We start from the raw sequence: 27,375 nt of genomic DNA on the forward strand, positions 1-27,375 counted from the left end.
CTAGGAAAACAAAATACCATAAACTTGTATTTCGCAAATTTCCAATACAGCACCATCCCCTTCCTCATCTTCTGAAGCCTCATACGTCGTCTCAACAATGACATATCTTGCTGTGTGCCTGCAAGGAATGTCAATCAAAGCTGGGGGTATTTCTAATTCTGGAGTTTCGTCTTGGTAACAGCGTGTCCTATGCAATGTTGATGATACATTTGCTGAGCTGTTTGATACATCTAAGTAGAATTGACGAAATCGGTAAGGAGGCCAAAGTGCTAAAATTATATATTTTAGAAAACTGATTTGATAATATACTGATGCAAACAACTACTAAAACAATAAATGAATTAATGATAACCAGGGGTGTTACAACGCAAAATGTAATAACAAAGCAAAATATAATAAACTGGGATTATTACATTTTGCGTTATAACATTTTGCATCGAGATCATCGCAGAATGTAATAACGCAAAATGTAATAACGCGATTTTTGGATCATTACATTTTGCGTTATCCTATTTTGCGTTGGGGTTAACGCAAAAAGTAATAATGAACTTTTTGGTTGTTACATTTTGCATTACTTTATGTTTGTGTTTAGGACAAGGTAAAGTGTAATAAAACAAAATGTAATTAATTTTTCTTATTGTGTTCATTGCAAAACATTACAAAATTGAGTTAAACATAAAAAAAAAATGGGAAAGCTCGAATTACTAAATAGACAGATATGACAATGAAACAAATGTTATGGCTTTTACGGACATTATTAAATCTAATTGTAGATTTTTTTTTTTTTTAAATCAGTTTCTAACATTTTTATTCGAATACTTATGAAACATTAACTTAACTTTGATTGACATGTCTATTTATTTAAATCAGTATGTATTATATATCCATCACTAGTATTCTTAATTACCAAAGATTGACCTATGGGTCCATTAAAAGCTCTTCTTATGCATGTTCGACGTGCATGTGTACATTGGTTAGAAATTAAAAGTGCATGTGTGTGTGTCTGGCAAGGAGAAGCGATTGAAGGGGTTAGTTCGTATGTTGATCTGTGTATTTTTATGCGCATGCAAAAACTATCCATTTTATTATTGAAGAGAGAGAGAGAGAGAGAGAGAGAGAGAGAGAGAGAGAGAGAATTTTATTTTTGTTGGTGATTTGTAAAACAGTATGAAATCTTTATTGTTAAGAAACCCCCTTCCTGCTATATTTAAACCTGCCAGTAAAAATAAATCGATTTCTTTTCTAAATTTGATGCATGTGCCTATTAAAAAGCAAACTGATACACTGTTCAACGAAATACCCCCCCCCCCCCACACACACACACACACTTGCGCACGCACGTTCTAATTTGCAACACCTATGATTTGATTATCAACTGATTTTAATGGCTAATGAAATCAATATATGATGAAATTAGGCCTAATGTAAGAATTGTTTCTCGTTTTGTTTTATTTCTTTCCGTTTATATTCTTCTTTCACTACTCAATTGAAAATTATTCTAAACCTGACTGACCCAAATGTGTGTTATTACATTTTGCGTTGTTGCATGTTGCTTAATTTCAACGCAAAATGTAACAGCGTTAAATGTTATAATCCAAAAAAATTGTTATTACATTTTGCGTTATTACATTTTGCGTTGATCTTGATGCAAAATGTAATAACACAAAATTTAATAATCCTAAAAAATCTGCTTTTACATTTTGCGTTATTACATTCTGCGTTGATATAGACGCAATATGCTTTAACGCAAAATGCAATAATCCCGGTTTATTACGTTTTGCATTGTTATTACATTTCGCCTTGTAACGGGTGCATAAGAGAAACAATGTTTTCTGAAAATGTATGATACCTGAGTTCAAAAACGATCATAATTACCGCCTGGAAGATTTATAAGGAGTTAAAGTGTTTTACAGTTTTGGCACTATGCACTTCCTCACTTTTGTGATTGGTAAAAAAGCACAATATAAAGATTTTCTATTCTTTCATTGTTAGAAATGCTCTTTAAGGCAAAGGAGATGATTATCTGGTGTGTTCGTCGGACAATTTTTCAAGATTTTCAAGCCCGCGTGGCGAAGTTGTTAGAGCGTCTGCTTTAGAGTAGCGGAGTAAGGAACTGATCTTTACGTGGTAGGTTCGAATCCACCAAGGACCTGGATACCGATCCTTTGGACGAGAGCGTATAAATCGAGATCCCGTGTCGCTGTATGTGTAGGCACAAAAAAAGATCTCTCTCTACTCGATGGCCCTCAGCGCCGAGTATAGTCCTGGTATAAATTTGCAGCCCTCCTAAACAAAGTTGTGTCGTCTCCATATGAGTTAAAAATTCTCGAGAGGGACGTTAAACAACAAACAAACAAATAAACAAATAAAATAAATCAACATAATTAGCAAAGAAAAATGACAATGAATCCTAACTAGCACTTTGTTTTTCAAGACAATTACTTAAAAGTGTTTATATACTAAAATGGTAAAACAGAAACCGTTTATTGCATGCAAACATTACAGCTTATATCAATTCTTCTGCTTGTTTGTTTGTTTATTATGGGTTTTTTGTATTGTCTTTCATATTGTAGGACTCATGTCCGTTAAAAGTTGATGAGAAATTTCAAAGCGAAGAAATACTCAAGAATAACACGGTCTGATGTGTGTATTCAGGTAACTGTTTAAGGTTGATGCTAAAGGCGGTAAGGCGTTTTTAAAAGCTACACTTGTACCTATTTAAATATGGTTGAAGTCTAAGTTCATAGAATTAAACTGTTTTAATTTAAACCTTTATAATCAAAAATCTGTTTCACATCTTTCACCTCTGGAATTCCTGAGTGTACGTGTTTATCAGGGACCAACACTACGGTAGCCTCCAAGCCCGGGACAACTGAAAATTGAGGTCGGGCTACTAAACATATCTTCAAGCTTGTCCTGCGGGGCTACTGCAATTTATTACCGTCTTCCTTGGAAGACGGTATACAGAGTTGAAGTATTTTACAGTTTTCGGACTATGCACTTCCTCTCTTTTGTGATTGGTAGAAATTGCATGATGAGAAAATTGTCAATTATCTCATTGGTTAAATGCTGCTCAAGGCAAAGGAGATAATTTTCTGATGGTCTAATTTTCGTACGACTTAACAATTTTTCAAGAATTTCAATCGTAAAAAAATATGACAAAACGAACAGTGGAAATTGGCAGCAATTAATTCGAAAGAACATGCTAGTTTTTTTTCTTTTTTTTTCTTTCTTTTTTTTTATAGCAATTACCAAAAAGTCTTTCTATATTTTCATCGTTAACAGAATTGATCTTTATTGCATGCAAGCTTTACAGCTTACAAGTATGTATTCTTTTTCCCTTTGTTTTGCACTGTCTTTCTAATCTCGGCAGCACTCGGCAACACCTCGGCCGATTCGTACGTCATCTACATAATTATCACAGAGGTGACGGAATCAGTCGACTTTTGCCGAATGATCTCAGTTTACGGAGACAGCCGAGCATCTGTTAACGTTTCACTAGTTTCACTTGGTAGGGATTACATGTATGTCAGAAAAAAACTAATGAAGAAATACAAAGCCAAGAAATTTTCAAGAATTATACAGCCTGATAGGTTTAGGTCAGTTTACTGTTTAAGGTTGTTGCTAAAGACGGTAAGCTTTTTTAAAAAGCTCTACTTGTTACCAACCACTCTGACTCACTCTGAGCAATTGTAAAAATCAATTTAAAAACGTACAAGTCCCGATTTTGTTAAGTCCTTTATGGTATTCCGAATCACCCCGCGTTTCGCGATTCTTAGTAATTTACCTTATCGCTGTAACTCACATGACACATCCACACGTGTGACAACCAACCAATTATTAAAACTTGGTATAATATTCTTATCAGATACAAAAAATAAAGAGATGAACATCATCGTTCATTTAAAAATTAACAATATAATTCATTAACTTATCCTTATTGAAGAAATATTCGTGTTGAAATCATTGCATGATTTTCCTCATCAATGTCATAGTATTGTTGGTGGTTTGGACAAGATGTATTAGGAATTGACAGATTGATAACTGACATTTTTAAAAGCTTCCATGAGCATTAATTGTTTTTGATAACACCTCAAAATAAAAAAAAAATACTGCATTCGTAGTCTCCTTCAGTTTGGGTTATTTCTAATCATGTGTGTATATGACCGCAACTGGACAAATTGCACACGCTGCACACTTGTTGAATATGTAAGATATTTTTGTAACAATAGCTTTCTTTAAATGCAAAGAATATTCATAAAAGTTAAAGTATGACAAAGCAACAGTTATTAAAGACTAGCCTGAGGTAAATTGGTCAATGTTTGTCTTTTTATCATAAACTGAAATACATTTCACACAGATCTATACAAGCATGCGTACGTTCATTTTATATAGAAATATGTAATAATTTATGTTTTTGATGTCTTAACTAAACATTATCAAATAAGTTTAATTCATTTTCATACATTTTTTATCATCATAATTATTAGTTTTTGTAACCTACGAGGAATATGAGTATAGGAGTATACAAATTTTATTTTCCATATTAATTGTTTTGCATTGAAATAAAACTCCACAATATTTTTAAAAAAAAATGAAATAATTATATTAACAGGACAACATATATAGTCAAGTAATTTTTGTAACCATTATTTTGTTGGAAATTGCTATTCTGCATGATACACTTCTGGCAACGCTGTTTTGCAACAGTGCATGCGGAAGGGGGTGTGATTAAGTTAAATTAAAATCAACAAGTAAAAATCAATAAGCAGATAATTCTTAATTTTTGCAGAAAGTGCCAAATAACCAGTTATAGATTTTTTAATCAGATTGCTTCCAGTCAAAATGTAAAAGGTGATTCGGAATACCGTAAATGACTGTAAATGCGGAATATTTCAATTTGAAAAAAGTCTTTGGTTCAATCACGAAGTGACATATAATTTTACCCTAAAATACAGCCAAAATGCAGGATTTGGCATCTCAATTTTTAAAATTTTCCGGGGGAGGCCCCCGTACCCCACCAGCAGGAGGGGGAAACCCCCTCCCGCACCTACCCCCTCATCGCTACGCGACTCGGCCAGCAGCCTTTGCTGGACAACTAATTCATGATCAGGGCTAGTAGAAATTAGAAATTGCTAGCTCGGCGGGCGACTATGGTTTCAAAGTTACTGTCTATCCCTGTTTATGCCCTGCGCTGTTCATAGATTTGTTTTTAGTTTTTATGGGATCGATCACAATTCCTTATCTCCACCTTTTTTATTCACAAATTGTACGAGGCATGAGTTTAACCCTTTCACATTCAGGCATTTTTGGCTAAATTTAAAGGCTGAAATAAGATTTTCCAAAAATGCTTCCTAAATAAAAAAAAATACACACCTGAAGATTCATGTATTATATATGAAAACATCTGTCTGTATGTCAAGATAGAAAAGATGAAATTATATTTGGGTTGCCATGGCAGCGTTTTGCACACTGGTTGGAAAAAGAGCACAAATAGCACAATATTTCTGAAACAAAAAATTATTGAAAACTTGACTTCAATTTTTTATAGTTTTTGCTGAAAGTTTAAATAGGAAAAAAACTAACCTGTTACACAAATAGCTTCAACATTCATGTTTTCACGAATAGTATAATTTTATGGTAATCATGGAGACACTTTTTAAATTAATAATGCTTAGCAACTAGTCCATATGACCAAAATTTGAAATTTTCCACTTTTTTAACAATAATCTTTGTTTTAACACATCATTTAGCATCTATTGTTATAAAAATGTTATAATAACATTACTATATTCAAGAAGCATATAAGTAGTGCATAAAATATTTATTGCCGTTACCATGGAAATAGATACACATGACTACAGACCTTGTGTGAAAAGAAAGGAAATTTATAAATTATTTTTCTCTAATAATTGATATTTTAGTCACTGAAATGCACATTAATAATTCAAACAAGTATTCTTGAAACATATAATTTATCTCACATTTCTGTTGTATAGCAACCAATCAGTTAGTATGTGATAGAAACGTTACAGCCCCACAATTCAAAATCTTTGAGGAAAGGGGTATGTAGAATTTTCCCTTTGTCCTATTTTTTTTTTTTTTTTTTTGTAATGAAGTGCAATTTAGTTTTGAAGAGGTACCAGAAGTTCCTACTTGAAAAGAGAAATTTAGCGACCCAAAATGTGTAATGACCTTGACCTGATGTCATATTGTTAAGTTTAAGGTCATTTGCTAAAAAAATGTTAATATCATATCTTGTCCTCAATTTTGATATGCAAATATATCCAATTTAAACATTTGCCAGTTTGGAGTTTCAGAGTAGCCATGACCTTGACCTTGGGTCATGGGCAATCTGAGTCAACATCACTTTTTTAATCTCTGTGGTTTTCTGATATCATTTTTAAGCAATGATCAACACAAATGTTAGCATGGGAATGCAGTTGGTGATTCTCAACCATCAATGAAATGGCTATACTCTTACTGTATTCAAGTTGGCCAAAGGTTGCTGGTACCCCATGAACTGAACATTCAGCGTTATTCTTCATGAATTTCTAAAGAATTATGAAATAATTCACAACCGTGATATCTTTACTGTGAAGAAACAAAACTTTCTCCCACGAAAGATCGACTTGGATTTGTCAACACTTCCCATGTTACTGTTGTAATGCTGAGCACTAGTTACTTCTTTTTACAGTCTGACCATTAATTTACAGTTCTTTGACAATGTTCAATTGCACACCTATTATAGATAGGAGAAATTTCAGTCTCTCCACTGACCTCCTTTCAAGCAATTCAAAGTCTTTAAAGCAACAAGGCTTAACACTGCTTATTTGATTTAACAGCATTTATGAGATAGTTTTCTTCTTTAGGAGATCTGTTGCAAAATGGGTGGTATAAAATGAATCTATATACATGGTATGAATTCTGTATTCCTGGTTGAAGAGTTTCCTACTTGGATCACCACATTGTATGCAAGTCCTTTCGTTCTGCTGTAAAGTTCTGTTTTCTCCGTGCCAAGGCAAAAATGCACAAGCATAACCAGTAATGGAATCTGCTAGCATCCACAACTTGAAACCAAGATGTAATGGTTTGTCACATTAATTCCCTAACTTCTGAGAGGTGATGCTTTGATGCTACCATCCATTCGTCTCCAAATGCTTATAGCTGAAACAAGGCCCCTGAATATGGATTTCACTTGTTCCAAAAGACAGTGCTCTGTTGTAAGCTTATCATCTAAATAAAAAGAAAGTGATATTTTATATAAAATTTATACAAGTATGAATTAAGTATATAATTCACTTCCGTTTCTATTATTTTTCAAAAGTTGCACAAAGGAGACTTGCTAAAATACATTCCCATGCTATAATGCTTGCTGGAGTCAAGAACAAGGTTAAAATTTTTGCCCTTCACTGTAAATGTCAGATTTAGATGTGCAAAATAATCTGGGTATTACATTAGCCCTCAGTAGCTTGAAAAATCTAACTGGTGATTAAGATTGTTTGTATAGATGTAGAAATTTCCTCAAGAGACAGCACAAAAAAGACTTGAAAATATCCTTAAAGCTATATATGGCGGTTCTGAGCTAAAAAAAAAAATAATAAAAATACGAAACTGAATGTAGATAAACATGATATATGTTAATTCTAATGTAAAACTTTGATCCCCTTTTGTAGCCGAACACTATCCTAAGGGACCATCATTTAAACAAACTTGCATCTGCACTGCCTTGGGATGCATGGATATTAATATTGTTAAACATTCTTGTAAGGATTATTTTAACAATTTTTCCTACTGATTTCCTGTTGTGCCAAAACCCTAGCTCTTGGGTCATGAATGAACAAATTTGAATCTACCATATGTAAGGAAACTTTCCATCAGTTTTATGTTTTATTTATATTTTTTTTTTTTTTGGTCAGTTGAAGCACATCTTTTTTCACTTTGTTATCAGTTATTCTTTGTCAACAATATTTGGTTTATTCCTTGTCAACAAGCCATTGTAACAGGATAATGATAATTATTTCTTGTCACTTTTTTTCTGTAAATATTGTCCATGGTCTTTTGTATCTAAAAGTTATACTGCCCAGTTGTAAGCCAGTTTGTCCAGTATACACTATAAGTTCATAATTCACTTTTGTTTTGTTCTAAATATAAGTTACCTGTACACTTCTTTAACAGCGACCCTGGTCAGTGTACCAATGCTGTTGGCATATGATAAAAATCAGAGCCTCTGCATGATGATCAGTGGCAATACACATACTTGACATTATTTCATGGGTCAGAAACAGAAGAAAATCAACTGGTTTCTGGAATCTTCAATTACCTTTCTAAAAATCACAAAAATATATGCATTGGTAGTAAAAACTGAAATAAAGATTCATTCAAGCTTCTTAGTCTTGAAGATAAACAGACAGTTTTGACAAAATAACTAATTGACTTTTATTTGTTTATTTATTATTGGTAAAATCTGTGTGCATTTTCATGCTAACTGTCAAACTCAACTATTTTGCCCTAGTTTGCTTCTTTATACAAGAATGAAGTAAATGGAATGAAAATAAGTGCATTTTTTACTACCTGATTAAGAAAGCATTCTGAATGCCAGGTCTTAGGAGGCAACGAAGACAATCGGGGTTCTCTTATTCCCTCATCTCTGTCTTCTGGACATCTGCAACTTGATGTTGACTATGAGAGCTATCTCACTACTGGCCTAAATAATTACTGATAGTGCCACTTTTTACTGATAATTTCTGATATTTACTTATATTATACTGTTGGTATTGAGAATTTCTTATATTTGTTGATATTTTTACTGTTGTTACTGATAATTGCAATTGGTTCTGATAACTACTGATATTTACTGTCGTTTTTACTATGGGTTCTGATGATTTTTTATATTTACTGAGAGTTATTGTTGGTACTGAGAATTGCTGATAATTACTGAAATTATTTTCTAAGTTAACTGAAAGTATGTTTTGGAGTGTGTATTTATCTTAATCAATCAAAACTGAAAATTATCATATTGATATGAAAAAATGGATTGGTGATTAACATGTAAAGCCCACAACTTTTAATTATGTCAGGTGCCTGACTGACAAAAATATTTCATCTTAAAAATTAATCAACATTATGAACATTAATTATTTTGTGAATAGGTTAAAACAAGCATGGTTGTTAACTTTTCTTTTCAAGAACAACATATCGTATTTATACGAAATGTTTAGCTGTGTAGTGAAACGGGCATCCGTTTTCACATTCTACCATGCCATACATGACAGTAAACAGTATCCCTCAGAGTGTACCTATTTATACGAGGAAACAAACCAAAGTTAAACGATCTGTTAGATTAGAAAAATATTGTACGATATCTTTCAAAGCGGCCTCAGTAAGAAGTATCTCCTTGCTGCAGTGGAGTTTTTTTCTCTCCTGCGTATAACATGTATATAACTGTATAAAGATCTACTTTCACTTTGAATTTTAATTAGCCGGAATGATAGGGGTTTGATCCTTCAAACTATTTGTCATTTTATTCTGATTCTTTGAGAAATTATCCACTCTTCTTCTTCTTCTTCTTCCTCTATCTGGCCTCCTTTGAAGATATTGCCAGTTGGGTGTGCGTATGTTTTGTTAAAAGAAACTTTTTTTGGTTGTTTATTTGTTTGTTTGTTTGTTTGTTTTTTTTTTTAACTGGATAAAAGAAAGGATTGTTTAAGTTAGTCTTTCTGAGTCACTCGAGATTTAAAGATCTCAAATGATTCTGCTACCGCGATGTCCTCTGGCAGGCTATTCCATTTTTTAACGGTTTTGCAGAAGAATGACCACTTTCTACAGTCCTTGGTTGCAGATGGTATGGCAAGAGAGTGTTGTTTTCTGTGCCGCAATCTTCTTACAGGCTTAGTGAAGTTGTCCTCTGGTCTAAAGGCTACTTCGTTGTTAATTATCTTGTACATCATAATCAAGTTGGCATCTTTCCTTCTACTTTTTAAATGCTTCCATTCCATTCCAGATGTTTAATCATTTCTTCCACGTCCACACATTCTAGCAAGTGCATTTCGCATGATCTTTTACTTCTGAATCCATGCTGGAGTGGATATAAGATGTTATTTTTTTTCTGCATGATTCATAATATGGCTTGTTACAATATGTTCCATGATCTTACAACACACACATGTAAGGGATATTGTTCTATAGTTCTCTGGTGTGTATTTTTCTCCTTTTTTAAATGCTGGTGTCAATCGGGCTTTTCTCCAGTCAGATGCCACTTCTCCCTCAATCAAGGATTTTCTAAATATTAGTGTCAGTGTTGGCGCAAGCTCGCTGGCAAGTTTCTTCAGGACAGTGGGCTTGATGTTATTAGGGCCTCCAGCTTTGTGTGCATTTAAGTTTTTGAGTAGTTTAAAAACTCCTGCTTCAGTGATGTTAATGTCGCTTGCTTCTGGATAGTCGGATGGTTTGCCTTTCATATAATTGCCTCTTTTGAAGTCTTCCTTGTTAACCCTTTCGATGTCTGAGAATACAGACTTGAACTGTTCGTTTAAAATGTTAGCGATTTCTATAGGATCAGTTTCAAGTTTGCCATTCTGTTTTAGACTGTTTTGGTGACACTCAACCTTTATCGCTCTTTTTATGCTTGATATATGTCAGAATCTTTTTGACACCCCTTTGGCTGTGCTGTCTTCAACATCTGGATTGAGTATACCCTCTATATATTACCAATATGCTTTCCTAGACTATTTCTGGGTTTGATGTTTCAATTCCTTATACTTCTTGATGTCATCTTTATGGTGTGGTTTCTTTTTTTGCTTGTAAGCCCTGCCACGTCTTTTTATGAGTTTCCTGATGTCCCCTGTTATCCACGGCAATTTATCTTTCTGTCTTGCTAACTTAGTTGGAATATGTGTATCTATAGCTTTCTCTAAACCTGATCGAAACATTTTCCATAAATTCTGTATATCTCCCCCTTTTTCTTCCTCGCCTTTGATATTTCCATAGAGTGTTTTCATTTCTTCTGCCACGCTTGTCCTATTTGCCTTTTCATAGAGTAGTATCTTTCTAGACTTCTGTCTATTCCTTTTCATATCTGTGTCTTTTCCATGAACACTATATCATGATCAGATATACCTGGTGTTGTTTCTACCTGTTGAACCCTGTTTGGAATGTTTGTTATGAATAGATCCAATATTGCCTCATTTCTGGTTAGTATCTCCACCATTTGTGTGAGTCAATTATCATCCAATATATCTGCGAGATGGTGGTGATTTTTCGTATGCTGGATTCCAGATTTTAGAAATTTATCTTTCCAATTCCATCCTGGCAAGTTGAAATCACCCCCAATCAAGATCTGTGAGTTTGGGCTACATGCACGTTGAACTGATGTTTCAAAAGCTGTTAGGTTTTCTGATGCTTTAGGATTATAAAATGCACAGACTCAGAGATCTTTCTGTCCACTTTGCTGTATATGGGCCAAGACAATCTCCCCTGCTGTGTCTAATTCTGGCATCTCTGAGCTCTGGAATTTGTTATGAATAGCAATGAGCACACCTCCACCTACACGGTTTGTTCTATCTTTTCTATAGAATTAGCTGTTCTCGATGCTCGGAATTAACAAAGTCTCTGTTGCTATTACTACATCAGGTTTTAAGCTGTCTATATCATTCTCAATCTGGTGTTGTTTGTTTCTGATAGATTGACAGTTTATGTTCAGTACTCTAAGCGGGATAAAGGGTTTTCCTTTACTTTGTTTTGGTTTCCGTTCTGGTGTAGATGCATGAATAGGGATAGGTATGGGTTGCATCTCTCCAGTTGGATCATCTATGTTTGTTAGGAGTGAGAACTGGTTTGACGTCTCTAGTGTTGTGGTTCCATAGCAAATGTCACTATAGCTTGCGTTTCCACAAATCAGACAATCCCATCTCACAGATCCTCCCCCACTTATCAGGATGCTGTATGTCCCACTATGGATGTCTTGGCAGTGTATGTGGAACAATTGATTACAGGTGTCACATATTATTGCTCTGTGTTCCCATGTGACTGGTTCATCACACGTACCACATTGGAAAACACTGCTACCACTTTGGCATACTGGGCCTGGATTTGGGTTTACGTCGTTGGAAGCGATCAATAGTATGAATGCTAAATATGTTAGAAAATTATCTCAACAATACATCAAAACAATCTTCTTCATTTTCTAACAGAAAATCGCCAGAATCCATTTGACATGTTTGATATGCCGAACGTTCAGTTAACAATGCCGGAAGCACTTATTAGAGAAATACCGACATCTTACGAACGAACGTAACTCGCCCTAACTTCCCGTATCTCGGTAGTTTTCCCGGGACCAGTTATTGCACCTAGTTTAAAATTAATAAATCTGAAAAATTAAGTATATGTGTATAATAGAATGGACGGTATTTTAATCACTTTGTAAACGATAACTTCTCCTGTCTAATTTTCTGTAATCACTTACAATGTAATTAAAAGCGGACAAATAGAAGAAAATACGCCAAAATACCTGTACCTATGACGGGCTAGGAAACGCATTTGTCATGCGTCAGTGGTTATATACGTATACATGTATATACTACTGTGCGCTGTGTTCATTTGGGGAAAGTTACGTTTTATAGCATGGATGAAGTCTAAACTCATACCCTGTATAAATCCATGCAAAGGCAACAAGTTACCAGGTGATGCGCTAATAGTGTCTCGTATTTAAAAGTGTACGTTTATGTGTTTGTAAGAGAGAGGGAGAGAGAGAGAGAGCACAATGGACAATAATTGTTGTAATGAATTATACAATGTAGCATTGTTTTCTAACGTTTTAGAAATCAACCATTAAAAATCAGAAAATAGTTGGTACTAACTTCTCCGGAAAACGTAATATTTTGAAAGTGGTCGCGCGTAGATGTTTGTGTACTTTGGGAGGGAGAGGGAGTCGAAGCTCAACTAATCAAATCAAATGTCCATTTTCATTACATTTAAGTAAATACATGGAATACTACGATCCATATATTACAGTCCTTATAAAAGTGGAATGGGGCAATGCATGCATATGCAATTTTTTTTTTCCATATCGTATCTAGTAAAAGAAACTTCATAAAGAAAGAAGGGTAGGTTTTTCTTTATGTGAAATATCACTTCAAAGAAATATACGAGCATTCATATGATAGACAGTGTCTTCTTGGATGATGTATTATGATGTATTACATGTATGTTGCAATCTTCACTTTATTTATCTTTCGGCTGCCTTTCATGATATATGTTATATCTATATAGATATGTGGATTATAAAAGCTGCAAATTATGCATTTGGGTAGGGTCACTGACGTAGCATCGTTTTTTTTAAAGGGGGGGGGGGGCAGCCAGAGAAAAAAAAATTCAACTTGCCTTAAAAAACCTGACAAGCAAAAAAATCTTCTTTCGGTACCATTTTTTTTTTCATACATTACTACATTAGCCTTATTTGACTGTACTGCAACAAAAAGGGGGGGGGGAGATAAGCATTCGTTATTCGTCAGAATATAAAATTACAAGATACACTGTATACGTGAAGGGTAACTTTGGCCCCGCACTCAGAGTAATTTCGACCGAAGCTCTAATGCACAGAGAAAAAAAAAACTATAGTCGAAATTATAACTTGCGTCATCTCTAAGAAAAAATATCATAGATTGATTCAAGTATACTGACAAAAAGATACACTGTAGTTCTCAAAATGTGAATAATTTGAAGATATCACGTGCATGACGCTGATTCACTGAGTTGTCAAGGCATGCTTCAAATGTACCTGCACACACAGGCAAATAAAAATAACAGACGAGTTTTCACTGATGTGTAGAAGTAGTTTCTACTGATTTTTTTTTCTTCATTTTTTTAAAACAGTCATGAATTCTTTCTGGTAAAAGTAATATTGCTGCAGATATATTTATTATTCATTAGTCGAATTAGAAACATATAATTTTCGTTTTTAAAAGTGGGAGGGGTTGGGGGAGCCATAGAAAAAAAAAATCAACTTACAAGAAAAAATCTGACGAGCAAAACAAACAAACAAACAAACAAACAAACAAAAACAAAACAAAACAAAAACAAAAAAGGGGGTGGGGGTTTAAAGTCGAAAATCCTTTTTTCATGGGGGGGGGGGTCCAACTTTTTTTGGAACAAGATTTTCTTCATACATTTTCATATAAAAATTGGGTCGGTAGATAGGTAATAAATTTTTTTCCACAAAATTTCAACATTCTTATTGATGGAGAAAGAAAATTCGGGAGAAAAAATTATCGTTTCCTCAGTTAAATTAGTTTTGGGTCGGGTCATTTTTACCCAGTCGGTAAGGGGAAAGAAACAATTTTTTAAAAATGGTCTAACCTAATTTGGCTGATACCACGTGTCTGGAAATTACTCACCGAAGCAGCATTCATGCGGACAGGGGTTACTAAGGCCAATTTTTGTTTAGCTGATTTGCATTGCATTTTAATTTGTAAAAAACTGAATATTTTGAATGAAATGTGCATGAGTTTCAGTTGCAAAAACATTTTCTTATATATCACGTCAGGAATAGCTATTGGTTAATTTTCTACACAGATATTGTCAGATGTGATAATTCCTTGTAATGGCTAAGAAAACTATCAAAATAAAATTAAACCCGGCTTCAATATACATATACTTGTATTATAGCCATATCATGAATCCGTGGGAAAAAAGCCCGTTCATAATTTTTCGGTTGAGAAGGCTTCTTCTTAGATGCATACGATCCTTCCACGTAATTTTGCTCCAGTTTTTGCCCCACCCCCTTTCAGCTCTTTGATTTTTATTCATTAAATATTTCGGATTTCCAACGATTCGGCATGAGCATTACTGTAGATTCCTAAATATACGCGCGCTATAAACTCGCTAGATAAATCACCCATTCGCGAATTATTGTTTTCGCGATTTGACGCCCTTCGGCCATTTCGCGATATTAAGTACTCGCGTAAAATAAGGAATCTACTTAAGAGACATAATTTGTTTAAAGAGACACTGTGAGGGACGGGAAAATTGACAGAAGTAAAATTTTTGCAAGATACATGCAAATTTTATTCATTTCTTGAAAGCATGGCCGTAGGAACCGGGGGGGGGGGGGGGGGCTCAATAAAAACGTCTGATGACCTTTTTTTTTTTTTCTTTGCTTGTCAAGGAATTTTCGGTAGTCGATAGTCAACTGAAAATGTATGGCTGTGCCCCCCCCCCCCCCCAAATGAAATTGCTTCCTAAGGGCCTGGAAAGTATTACGTTTCAGAAAATTACAGGTTTCAGAACCTAAAAAATCTACTTTTGTGGAGAAAAATATAAGTAAAAATAATTCTACATGTAGTTTGCCCCAACACGAAAAAGAAAACTTAAAAAGTAACACATGATATTGACTCACTATGTAACTTTAAATGCGCCTCTGGTGCATCAAAATTGGCACCGTATATGGTTTACATGTACAAAGTTTAGCCAGTAGCATGAAAAAAAGGCCATTGTTTTATGTTTATTTTTTTTTAACTCTCCCTCGCCCTCTTTTTCGTAAGACAGAATCTTTGCATGCTTCAAAATGAGACATTTTCATTTTCCTTTTACATATGCATTTCCCTTTTCGGAACCCCTTGGCTCGTTTAAATGTCCATTGAAATGTATCGTAGCGTCACGGTAGCGACTACGACAAGAAGTAGTTTTGAGGTATCCTGCGGAGATTTTATCTTTTGAAATCGTAATAACATTGAAGAATTTAATAATGCAAATGTGAATACAATGAACGATCCCTTTTTTGGTTACGTTCGTTCGTAAGATGTCGGTATTTCTCTATTGCCCCCCTTTTTTTTTCTTCTGCGCAAACCGTGCGAAAATTCAAATGTAATTGGCTTTTAAATGTGGATAATATATAGGGTTTATTCAACTGACAACTTTAATAAAGAAACCAAACGAAAGCTACATTCTTCTACTTTTCAAAACTTAATTTACATTTTCCTATTACGCTTTTACTTTTTGTCTATACGTTTTTATAGTCGATTGTTTGTGTTTTACGCCAATACCAGTTTGACCACTGCATTAAACCCAGGATTTTTTTCATTTATTTCATTACATATCTGCGAAAAAATTATATGAATAGTTTCACAAGAGGATCCTGATTTTTAGGTAATAAGTTTTATTTCGAATCATTACTTTTTTTTAAACGACAACAAGAAAAGTTGTAGAAAACGCACATTAATGAAAATCCTAATTTCGGAGTTTTTTCTCGCAGTTAAGTCAGAGTTAACAGTTCATTAAGACATTAAATATTTATATTTCATAATTGTTTTGCATATAATTAAATTTTACAGAGTTTCACGATTAAAATAGTACCCGATTTTTTGAAATCCGTTAATTCTATGCGAAACTATTAATTTTTTTCAGCAACATGTAAGAAAAGAAGATGTCTTTTCGGTCAGATTTGACCGGTACGAACGTGAAAGGGTTAAGGACTGAATGATGACACGTGCTAAAGACATGAGTTCACATTTTTATTCGATGAATAACAGCTCGTTATTTTCTTTTCCAAACCATTTTTTTTTCTGCTTGTACATGTACACTATAGGTGTATATGTAAGAATAGGTCTTTCAAAAATAGTATGGTTTTCTAATTTATAACCAACTGAACCTTGGGTACGCAAATTTCACATCTTCATATTTAGCTAACTGTCAGATCATTTTAAGACTCAACTTAGAGAAAAAGAGGTATTATCTTGCCATTTTGAAGAATGTGTCTTTAAGTTCTTGCTTCCCTTGCTAACCATTAAGCTATTTAAAGTTCTTGAAAGAAACATACAAAAGTCCATCAAGTTCTTTTGAGATCCGAATACTAAATTCAAACTGCGAGATACAAAGTCTTAATTTGCCAATTAAAATAATCTTTGGAGACCAGGCAATAATTATTACCTAATGAAATGGATTTTGTTGTTTTCTTAGAGATTTAATATATATTCTGTATGTTTTCAGTTTTTTTTTTTTTTTTTTTTTTTTTTTTTTTTTTTTTTTTTTTTTTTTTTTTAATCTTTTGAAACCGATCTATTGAACTGCTGGTCAATAGACTGCGATCTATTAGACAGGCCGGCAACGTATTTCAGAAAATCCGATCCGGGTTTCGAATTTATATGTAACATTGCGCAGACGCTAGTGGTAAAAAATCATTTTTTTGTGATCTGTTGATTATAATTTTTATAGATTGATTAAGATTACAATGGTAGGATATTTTATTCTATGAGAGTTACATTAATTATATTACAGATGCACCACATCTAGGTATATGATGTGAATGCATAATAGTATGGGAACCTTCTGTAATATACAATTGTGAACACGAAATATTTATCATAACCGGGTCAACCTCATTCCGGACTCCAGCCTAATGGTTCTTATTTTCTGTACCTCAACCACTGAAGTTTGAATTCTGTCCCGGCCGCCTGTTTTAATATCTGAAGTCGTACATCCCCATATTTGTTAATCCTTCAAAATTTGCAATAACTACTTTTGAATTTTAATTTGAATTTTAATTACTATTTTACTGCCCTTCAACACTCTTTAATTTCCTAATGCACTTTAAAAATCCTTTCCTATCTTTTGCATAATCTTTAAATATTAATTGTTGTAGCTAATATATTCCAACAACTGACCTCTGGTCACTTCAATACTATTGGTTGCTCCTTCCTCCTAACCAAATACATCTTTTGATAAACAAGTAAACAACCGCCTGCAAATGAATCATTTTCTTGAAACCGTCCAGGTGAAAAGGTCAAACCCTAGTGGCCAGCATCTATGTTTATTTTTATCTTCAGAGCTTCGCATCTGTTATCTCTCTCAGCCGAATAGTGCAAATACACCAAACTATGTTACATTCTTATTTTAATGCAATTTTTGTTATGATATATTGAAAATGGAATTAGGTAATAAAACAATTATTTAATGCCTGAACAGTCAATAGACAAGATTTTTTTCCATTGCTGCAGGGAACAGCTCAGTGTGTTCTATTGCCCTCGGTCATTGCCCCTGCACCTCGGGAAAAAATATTCTGTGGATCTTTTCACAAAAAATCTGACGATGTATTTTTATGTTAAGTAAAAACTTATGATAACAATCGTTTTCACAAAAATACTGAAGAAAGTCGTAAGTGCAATATCTGTCGTAACTTTACGATAGCCCCATCCCTCTCTTAAGTATTTTAAAACCCATTTTATTGTAAAAATAAAACCGCAAAAAAACAAAATACACGTTAAATTGAAGTTTTAAAAGCAACTTCCAGAAATATTTTATATTTTTTCACAATTATTTTCGAAAAATTAAATGAAATACAAAACAAAATATTTACGATATAAGATTCACTTAAGGTTTTCGTATGACCTACTTTTACGTCAGACTTATGATTGTGACGTCATATCTAAACTTCCTTGCTTCACAAACGATTGCATTCTATATTTGTCGTCAATAATGTTTGTTATGCTGACAAATGTTGAAAACAAAGTTATACTTTTATTTTTACCCACTTATCTAAGGATTATAAAGCATATTGAAGTCGTTGCTGGGGATGAAATCTATCGTAAGTAAAATCTCAAGTTCAATCTGCTACGAATACGTTCGTGAAACGCACTTCAGATTTGTCGTAAGAGATTCTTAAGTTAAAATTATGCGCAAAAACTTAAGATTTTTTGTGGAAAGGGCTACTGGTCTATATTGACTGCTCAGGCACTAATTAATTGTATATCATTTTATCATACAGAGTTTAGGTCCCATGCTCAATATAAAAAAAGAACGTTTTATTTTATGATAAAAAACGATGTTAGGTCATAAATCTCCCGAGAATATAACAATTACGTTAATAGAAACTTTTCTAAAACAAAAAAATGAGGCTTATTTAAAAAATTCACTGACGTTATAAATCATCTATTACAATCAACGTTATGAATGAGGGACATCGTACTCAATGTAAATCGTATTTCCATCGCACAATACTTGTATCGCAATTGTCACCCTTTTTGTTTTACATTCGAGGGTAAGTCTTACTACATTTCTGTTAATTTGAAGAACACTCAAGCAATCGATGTATGTCGTTAGACAATCGCAATGACTCGTATGACACTTGTAATAGTCCACAAAAGTCAAAGGAATGTCGACGACTCTCTTAGAGATTATGTAAGAACGCAGAGCTAGTGTTTTCCTATGGTCTACGAATGCTTGAAAGAACCGGGTACGTTAAGTATAACAGAGCGGCCCTGTCTCCAAATTTGATTTCAGTTTTTTACAGACATGCCTACGATGTGTCCTTTCAAAATCATTTTATTTTTTTTTAATTATCACAAACCGTTTTTCCATCAGAGGTCTCGAAAAATGGGGAGTTTTTTTTAGAAATTACAAATTTTGACGTGATAACGTCATCACGGCGTTACTGATTTTAACGTTACGTTAAAAGAAATCTGTAAATTCTCTGAACCGGAAACTATTTACTTTAACCTGCCTTATGTTCCAGAAAACAATTTTGAACTTTTATTTCAATTCATTGTAATGTATTTTTGATAGCTGGAAGGAGTAAAATAATTTAAAGGAAATATAATTTTATTACAAACGATTTCATCAGACAAGTAATGAAGCTTGATTCATCCATACAGACGAGACAAGGTAGTACGTCTTTTAAAATTGTGCTCGTATCAAATTTATCATTTTTTTAAATGTAAAAATGTCCTAATGATTTCTTCAATCAATTTCCGCATTGCCTATAAAGTTACATTAGAATTTTTAAAGATACATGAGTCAGTATTAAGGAGGTTGGATCCTGTCATCAAAAGTAATGAGAATTTTTAATCAAGTATATTTTTAGAATTTATACACATAGCTTTATTAAAAATCAAAACAAAAAATGGGGGTCAATGCGCTTCTTTTGGCGCTACAGAGCATTTAGTTTGACCTTTTTGCACTGAAAATACATCTTACACATAAATCAATTTTTAAGTTTTTCCTTCAATATTTTTTGTTCAAATAAATTATGGGAACAAAAACAGTCTTATTTTATCTTAAATAGACACATTAAAATTTGTGACAACGAAGAAATTTTCAAATTACTCCGCATGTTCAATTATTTGACCTTTTTGCACTCAAACATTTGCATTTTTCTGGCATTAAAAATTTAACAAGCAAAAAATCATTTGAAAGTAATGACATTTTACTGAATTTAAGAAGAATGGTAAAAAGTATCGTATATATTCAGAAAAGAAAATTAAAAGTGGGGGTCTGTGATGTTAATTTTAAGATATTACTAAAATAGTGCTTATTTTAAGCTTAAATTAGGGCTAGTTTTTTCTTCATTTTCACAATTTATTTGCTATATTTATCAAATATGATGATAGAATTCATGACAGTTTATTTAATAGATAATTTAGGACCAGTATAAAACAGTCCACTGCAAAAAAATAACTATGTGTGCAGATTGCATGTAAAAATAGGAATCCAAACTTAACATACTTTAGATACTTCGAAAGAGAAAAAAATGATCATTTTCTTCTAAAAAGCCTTCCGCCACAAAATATAGTTCCTCACGTAATGCTTTTGGTATGGAATTCAATCATGGAGTTTTAACTGAATATAGTTAAATTGGCATTGTAGAATCCAAATTTATTGTAAGAATTAAAACATTATGGAGAATTTTTGAAATATAGGTTAAGATAAAAATCTGCTCAAAAGCTCAGGAGCGAACCTCGTTAAAAAGAAAATTGAAACGTCCCATATTAAGTTGTCAAAATTGGATTTTTGGCAATGAAAAAACCATCAACACCACTTCCCTTTTCTATTCCAAAAAATGGCAGCACTATTAATTTCGTTTTTTTTCTATTTTTTTTTCTTTTTTTCTTTCTTTCTTTCTTTCTTTCTTTTTTTTTTTTTTTTTTTTGATAAACATATAAATTACTCACTATTACGGGGTTAAGAGGTGTCTTAAACTGCGTTAAATTTTTTTTCTCTCTGATGTTAGGATTTCTTTAAAAGATCGTTATTTATTCATTCCAGTGGATCCGCTTTACTGCACGGTTCATGTAAAATACCCTCACAAGGAACAATCCCAAATATACTTACACACAATCACTTTCTATGTTAAAACCACAAGAGGAGACCGGTTATAAGAGTCCTGATTGATGAGGCCATTCCAAGTTTTTTTCTTTGTTTAGCGTCCATCCTAACCTACATGTATCTTCCTATCCGAGAAAACACACAAACCAAAAGGGGGGAAAACGCAGCATTTTCAGAACAGGTCTAGAATTTATTGTTATCATTTGAGACCTCTCCTTGCCATAAAACTTAGTTAAACTACTAGTTTATTGAAATAAAAAAAAAATTAATACACCACTTAAAAAAGAGAGATGTCAATCCCAGTAGAGTAAAATGCATTTCAGGGATTCGTATTTGTTGATTTTAATTTGAGTTAACTTTGTGTTTCCGTTTCAAAGCTTTTTATTTATCAATTTTAATTTGTGTTTGTTTTTAATTTCATAACCTCAAAACCAATTCGTCCGCGTACACTGCACATAGAAAAAAAAAAACTTGGAATGGCCTTATTATAACTTACGTTTTACAGACCTTGAAAAATTTGGCTTCAAATAAAAACAGTGAATCTCCGCAGGCTTAAAAAAGAGTGTGCGATTTGTTTAGATCAATTTTTCGATGAACAAACTATTTTATATAGCCAATGCTAATAATTTAATTTTAGAGACAAACACATTACTTTGCATGTACATACTCATTATTTGATTAACAAAATCGAAAATCATTTGCCTAAATCTGCTTAGTGAATTCGACAGGAAATGTACACGAATTCTCGGGAAGGGATTCAGAGGCCTGTAGTACACTCTAACAGGCATAGTTCCCTAAAACTAAAAGTTATAAAAATAAGGATATAATATTATATGTATGATTTACATATAGAGTTTATCCGTGTCAGCTATGAAAATATGCGCTTGTCGTCTTCAAAGCAATGCAGCATGAAACGGCAGACACTTGCATTGATATCGATCAGTAAAAGATCGATAGATCGATCAAAGGTCACAGTCCAGTGGGGAGCCAAAGGAAATTGGAAAGGGGTGTATTTAGTTTTAAATCAAACTCTTGATATAATTTTTTTATTGGTACTCATTTCAGTACATTACAAAATACAAATAATTGAAATGCAGAATAACAGAACACTCACATAGAAGAATCAAAATTCACTTTTACGTCCCTTTTTATAAGTTACATAGAGATTTTATTTCTAGTTCAGTTATCAAATTATACGAAGTCTTATTGTTATTTTGTTACTTGTGGGAACAATACGCAAAACACGTCACAGTGCTTCTTTATAGTTATCCTTGCCATTCCCGGGTTATATCACTAGGTTGATTATGTTTCTTTTTCATGTAAGTGTCTGATAAGAAAAAATCTTTAAAAAATATACCTAACAAACTGCTGACATGAATTGCAAGACGATACATCACGTCATCTACTAAGACAAAAATTGCATTAAAATAGACAAAGATTTTCTTTAGAACTCCTCCCTACAGTCGTAGGTAAGATACATGTATTTGATATAATTATTTCGGTGACAATGATAATTTTATCACTTCCTTTGGATACATTAACTCTCTGGGGCATTTCCTTGTGCATTTGTCCTTGTAGTAACGATAAAATACTTTTAATTTTTTTTTTCTGGAACGGATTATCAGCACAGACGGACGTTGAATCTTAAAAATTTAGCGAAAATGTGCAACGCCGTTTTCACAGAGGTGATATTGGACAGGACGCTCCTCCAGCTCCGATGAACATCTATTGGAATATTAAACATATTTCCTATGAAATATATTACTATTATTTTATGGATAATCTGGAAAAATCCTTTTAAAAATACTCGCTTACATCAAGATTAACAATAGTGTACATGTAGTCAATATGTACATTCGTTTTGTATACAGATAAATATCTATAGAGTATTTTTTTTTCTTTTTTTTCATTTCAAGACTTGGAATGCCTTAAAATGTATTAGGAAAACAATCTCTGAAAAAAAAAAAAAATTACGAGTTAAACCATCGATTATGGAGCGGAAAGGGGGTGTCTTGTCCACAAGTAATGCAAGATCGTGTTTGTATTTCTTACAGAACTGCATGGGAACAGATTATCTTTATTTATAAGCAATGAAAAAGGTTGATTGTATCATGTTTCACTTAAATTTTCATAGAAAATACCGAAAGCGTACACCACTGTATACGTTTTTTAAGCCTTATAAACTTGGTCAACATAATTATCTAAAATTCCTTGTAAATTATAAATTAATTAAACCCAATTTTACTTGAAAACACTGATGTCAATATTCCGATCAGCACGATAAATGTATATATAATTAATAAGTGTAAATGCATGTAAGAACTTTTCCATTCCCAGCTGCTGACCTTCAATAAGTAGATGTAGGCCTGCAGTGGCAGATTTAGAAGTACACTTCCTGATTATGCGATAAAACACTAGAATCTTTTCTGACATAATCAATTTTGTCAAATAAAAATCTGCAACAATACAGTGACAAGAATAACACGTTTTGAAAAGAAATGTTCAAATGGTGACTGCTATACAATCATGTAAGCCAAGCTTCAAATCTAACCCCCCCGCCCAAAAGTTAGCTATTGTCTTTTGACATTCATGAATCCCAGACATATATAAATTGAAAACGAATAAAACATACTTAAAAAAGCTGATGCTTTTCAATAAAAATGTTAAAAATAATCTTTTCTTGAAGTCAAATAAAATCAATGTCCACTATGAAAGAGACGCGCATTTTAATTGGAGGTACATTGTACGTATGTAGGATTAAATGTAAATTGATTGTCTGAACCATCCCAACTTATGTCGTAAAATTACTTTTTCACGCTGTAAATATTGATTGAATATTTATCATAGTTGCGAAGACTGAAGAAATTGTTTCAAGTACATATTTTCAACATGATTGCTCTTTGTGACGTCAATTTTTTTTCAATGCATTGCGTCACTAATTTACATGTCATGTCCCATAGTAAATTTCACTGAAAAAGGTTCATATGGTTTTCATTTGCATAAATAATTATATTAAATTAATTTTTTTTCAAATGCAAAAAATTGAATTTAAAAGACAATAAAAAAAATAATAAAGCCTTCATATATAGAATTAAACAATTAATTTCTTTAAAAATATAGATTTTATTGTGGAGAAAAGGTGACGTCTATCCAAAAATGCAGCATTTTTTACTTCAGTTTTTTGTAAAAACGGATGTGGCCGCACTTTTGTAAGGTTGTTTTTTCTTTTTAATATTAAAAATCGTAGTGTATTTGTTCTTTCTGCAAAGTTTCGCATACATACTTGGATGCGGCCATATCGAAATATAGACTTGAAGAGGAGAAAAACGTCCGAAATAGGGGAATTCCGGAATATTAGACCGGTTTTGAACGTTATATAAATGAAAGGGCACGTGAGTTGAGAAAAATTTATTCCTATTTCACACACAGGGAAACCTTAACAGTTAATTGATACAATTGATAGAATGTTATCGTGCGTTTAATTTTTGCCGATTTTACAGGGCCGTAAATCGGTCTTAACGTACCCAGCTCTTCTATTATGAACATTATTGGTATAAATTGGCCCAAAATATAATCACTGCAACAATCTGACCGATGGACCAGAATAGCTACGATTTTGGAACTTGCAGTTGATCGTGCCAGGTAAAGTCATGTAAACGTTTTGCTTAAAGGGTCTGTTGTTTGAATGGAACATCTTTTGGTCAAGATATATCTGCTTTAAATACATGTAGCTCTTTTTTAGAGTCCTCATTACAACAGAGGTGCTTTCAGAGCATTTAATCTTCAAAAGCGCTTCATTTTAGGTGTATATGATATGCGAAATAATTAAGGAAGATGAACCCATATAGAGACTCAAAAGCATAATAGGAAGCATATCTATTAAAGCGTTTTATGGAATCCTTGTTCCGAATGAGAATGTCCACTTGAAGTCTCGCAAATTTATTTATACATGTACATTACATGACTGTGTACTAAACTTATTCAACTGTGTTTCATATTATGAGATCATAATTAATTAGAAATGTTTTTTTCTTCATGCTTACTTTCACTTCTGTAGTATATTTTGACGGATTTCAAGCTATAGTAGTCTTTTAGATCCACTTGAAACCAAGCTTTTGAGGATCCTAAAGCAGTGTGTGAACATAGCTTATAGTCTGTCTGAGTTCTTATACCATCAATTGCCAGCTTTGCATCCCATGATTCATGCACTGAACTTAAAGATACTTTTGTCGTATTTCTCTGGCTTAAATTCTCTGAAAAGAAATGTATTTCATGTAATAATAATAATATTAATAAAAATAATAACAGATTTCTAAAAACAGGGAAAATTATTGCTAAAATATTCATCAGGAGACAACAAATAGAGTCAGAAGATAGATCTGATTTGAAAAGGTTAAGCCAAATACTTTACTTTTGCAAAAGGTTGCAGTGAACTGTCACATCTACTATCTTGGAACTTCTAAAGATCTTTTGTCTCGTGTCTAATCAGAACAAACGTAACGATCCTGTAATCTTGCAGACATTTATTACCGTTTGGTTCATTTTCTTCACTGTTTGATTTATCAGCAACTTTATATGAAATATGGAGATAACGAACAGTAATCAAGCTCAGTCCATTAAAACAATACAAATCATGAGCATAGCAAATACGGACTTCCAAAAAGATCAGAGATGGCATCAGGTGCCATGGAAGAGTGGGTATCCCTTACCGACCGGTCACACTCCATGTGCTCCTTGTCATGATAGGGAAAAAACGGAAAAAATCTGTAGACATTGCAGTGTGTAAATAATGGCCTAACAATTTGTATTAAAAATGTCAGTCAGTATTTGACTTAATGACAGGTTGTATTTGTTGACAAGGCCATTGTATCGACCATAAAACTTGCGAAATAATAAATTCGTACGAGACTATTGATATCCCTGTTTCATCAACTTGTTTGTCTTTAACTTGCCTCGTTTTAGAAATTGTTCATACGTAGAACGCGCCCTTGTGTATCGGACAAACGGAGAGATGAAAACCCCATATGCAGGTGATAAAGGTATATTGCTACATAAGTAAGGGAAGTTGGCATAAAAATCGAAGTCATCACGTTAAATAAAAAAAAAATTAATTTGTTGTAAGGTTTTTCTAATAAAAATTCAAATATGAATCATGTGTGTCAGACCCTGTGGTATCTTCCATTTCAAGCTCACTGGGGGTATATCGAGTCGATATATGAATGAAATTAACTATAAATAGTGTATTGAAAATAATTCGTCGAAATATCTAAATGTCGATTGGTTGATTGCTGTTGTTTTACACCGAGTCGGCAATAATTCAGCAATATTTCGGGTGGTATCTAGTTGAAGGCCACAGCAAGTGTTTTCTTCTCAGGTAGAATTTTTGAATAAATTCTTCTTTATATGAGTACAAAAATAGGTCTGCTAATAAGTGGGCACAATTGAGGGGAATTCCAACAGATTGTTTGAAGACCTGATCTCTAAAAACTACATAGATATTGTCAATCAGAAGCTCAAGCATCTTTTTAATATCAACTTCAAAGTACTTGTGTGTACAATCAGAATGTTTCCTAACAAAATATTTTTGCAAATGACCAATGACGCGGTAAGTATACTTACGATTTCCATTTTTATTGAAAAAGCAGCTGCCTACGATGATTAAAAAAAACCTGAACTTCAAATTATCGTAGGGAATGGTTGTATAAAGTGTTGAAAAGTCGTACGTTTTGATGTTATTGATTTCAGTAAAATTTTGTGATTTCAAATTTTCTAAAAGTTCTTTGGAGTTTTTAAGCATCCACATCTGATTTACACCACTTCTCGAATACACTGTTGTACAGTACTCCTGAAGTTTCTCCTTCACTGCTGTAAATATCTTAGTTAGGAGTAAAGAAAGGGGCTTGGAAGAACATTTACTGGGACCACCTATTCTTCTTTATTTATAAGGATTTTTATGAAGTTTTGGAATCCAGTATAGGTATGGTATGTCAGATTCACATTGAGTGTCGGGAATATTAAAAAAAAATATTTAAAACTGACACATCGTTCTGAAGAATTGCATTCAGAGCTATTTATCTTCCTTCCACCAATAAAATACTTAAAATTCGTTTGTATGTTATGCAGAAAGTATGGGTTTTTTTTTTATTACATATATAATGATGTACATATATACGGCAGAAAAAGTATATGTAACTATGACATTATTTTGGAAATACCGTTTTAGTACACTTGAACTTGGAAATACTGTATCTATGTATGAAATAACCAATCCTCACGTGACAT

At 33.0% G+C, this 27,375-nt stretch overlaps 1 protein-coding gene across 1 annotated transcript; it reads right to left on the reverse strand.

The window, feature by feature from the left end:
- Positions 1–27,375, reverse strand: LOC133193129 (uncharacterized). The gene is made up of 3 exons (XM_061329101.1): positions 27,369–27,375; positions 25,137–25,346; positions 1–269 (listed from the first exon to the last, which is right to left on the reverse strand). Exons 1-3 carry the CDS (start codon positions 27,373–27,375, stop codon positions 1–3), a joined length of 486 nt encoding a protein of 161 aa, XP_061185085.1.

This window comes from Saccostrea echinata, unplaced genomic scaffold, assembly GCF_033153115.1.
Source record: "Saccostrea echinata isolate AGI-Se365-2 ecotype Australia unplaced genomic scaffold, CSIRO_AGI_Sech_v1 ptg000027l, whole genome shotgun sequence".
NCBI classification, from domain to species: domain Eukaryota; kingdom Metazoa; phylum Mollusca; class Bivalvia; order Ostreida; family Ostreidae; genus Saccostrea; species Saccostrea echinata.

Excerpts from the sequence above, each read along its gene's own strand:
- LOC133193129 (XM_061329101.1), bottom strand. Across the intron at positions 270-25,136 it reads AATATACTACAGAAGTGAAA|CACTTTGGCCTCCTTACCGA; the intron begins GTAAGCATGAAG and ends ATATAATTTTAG.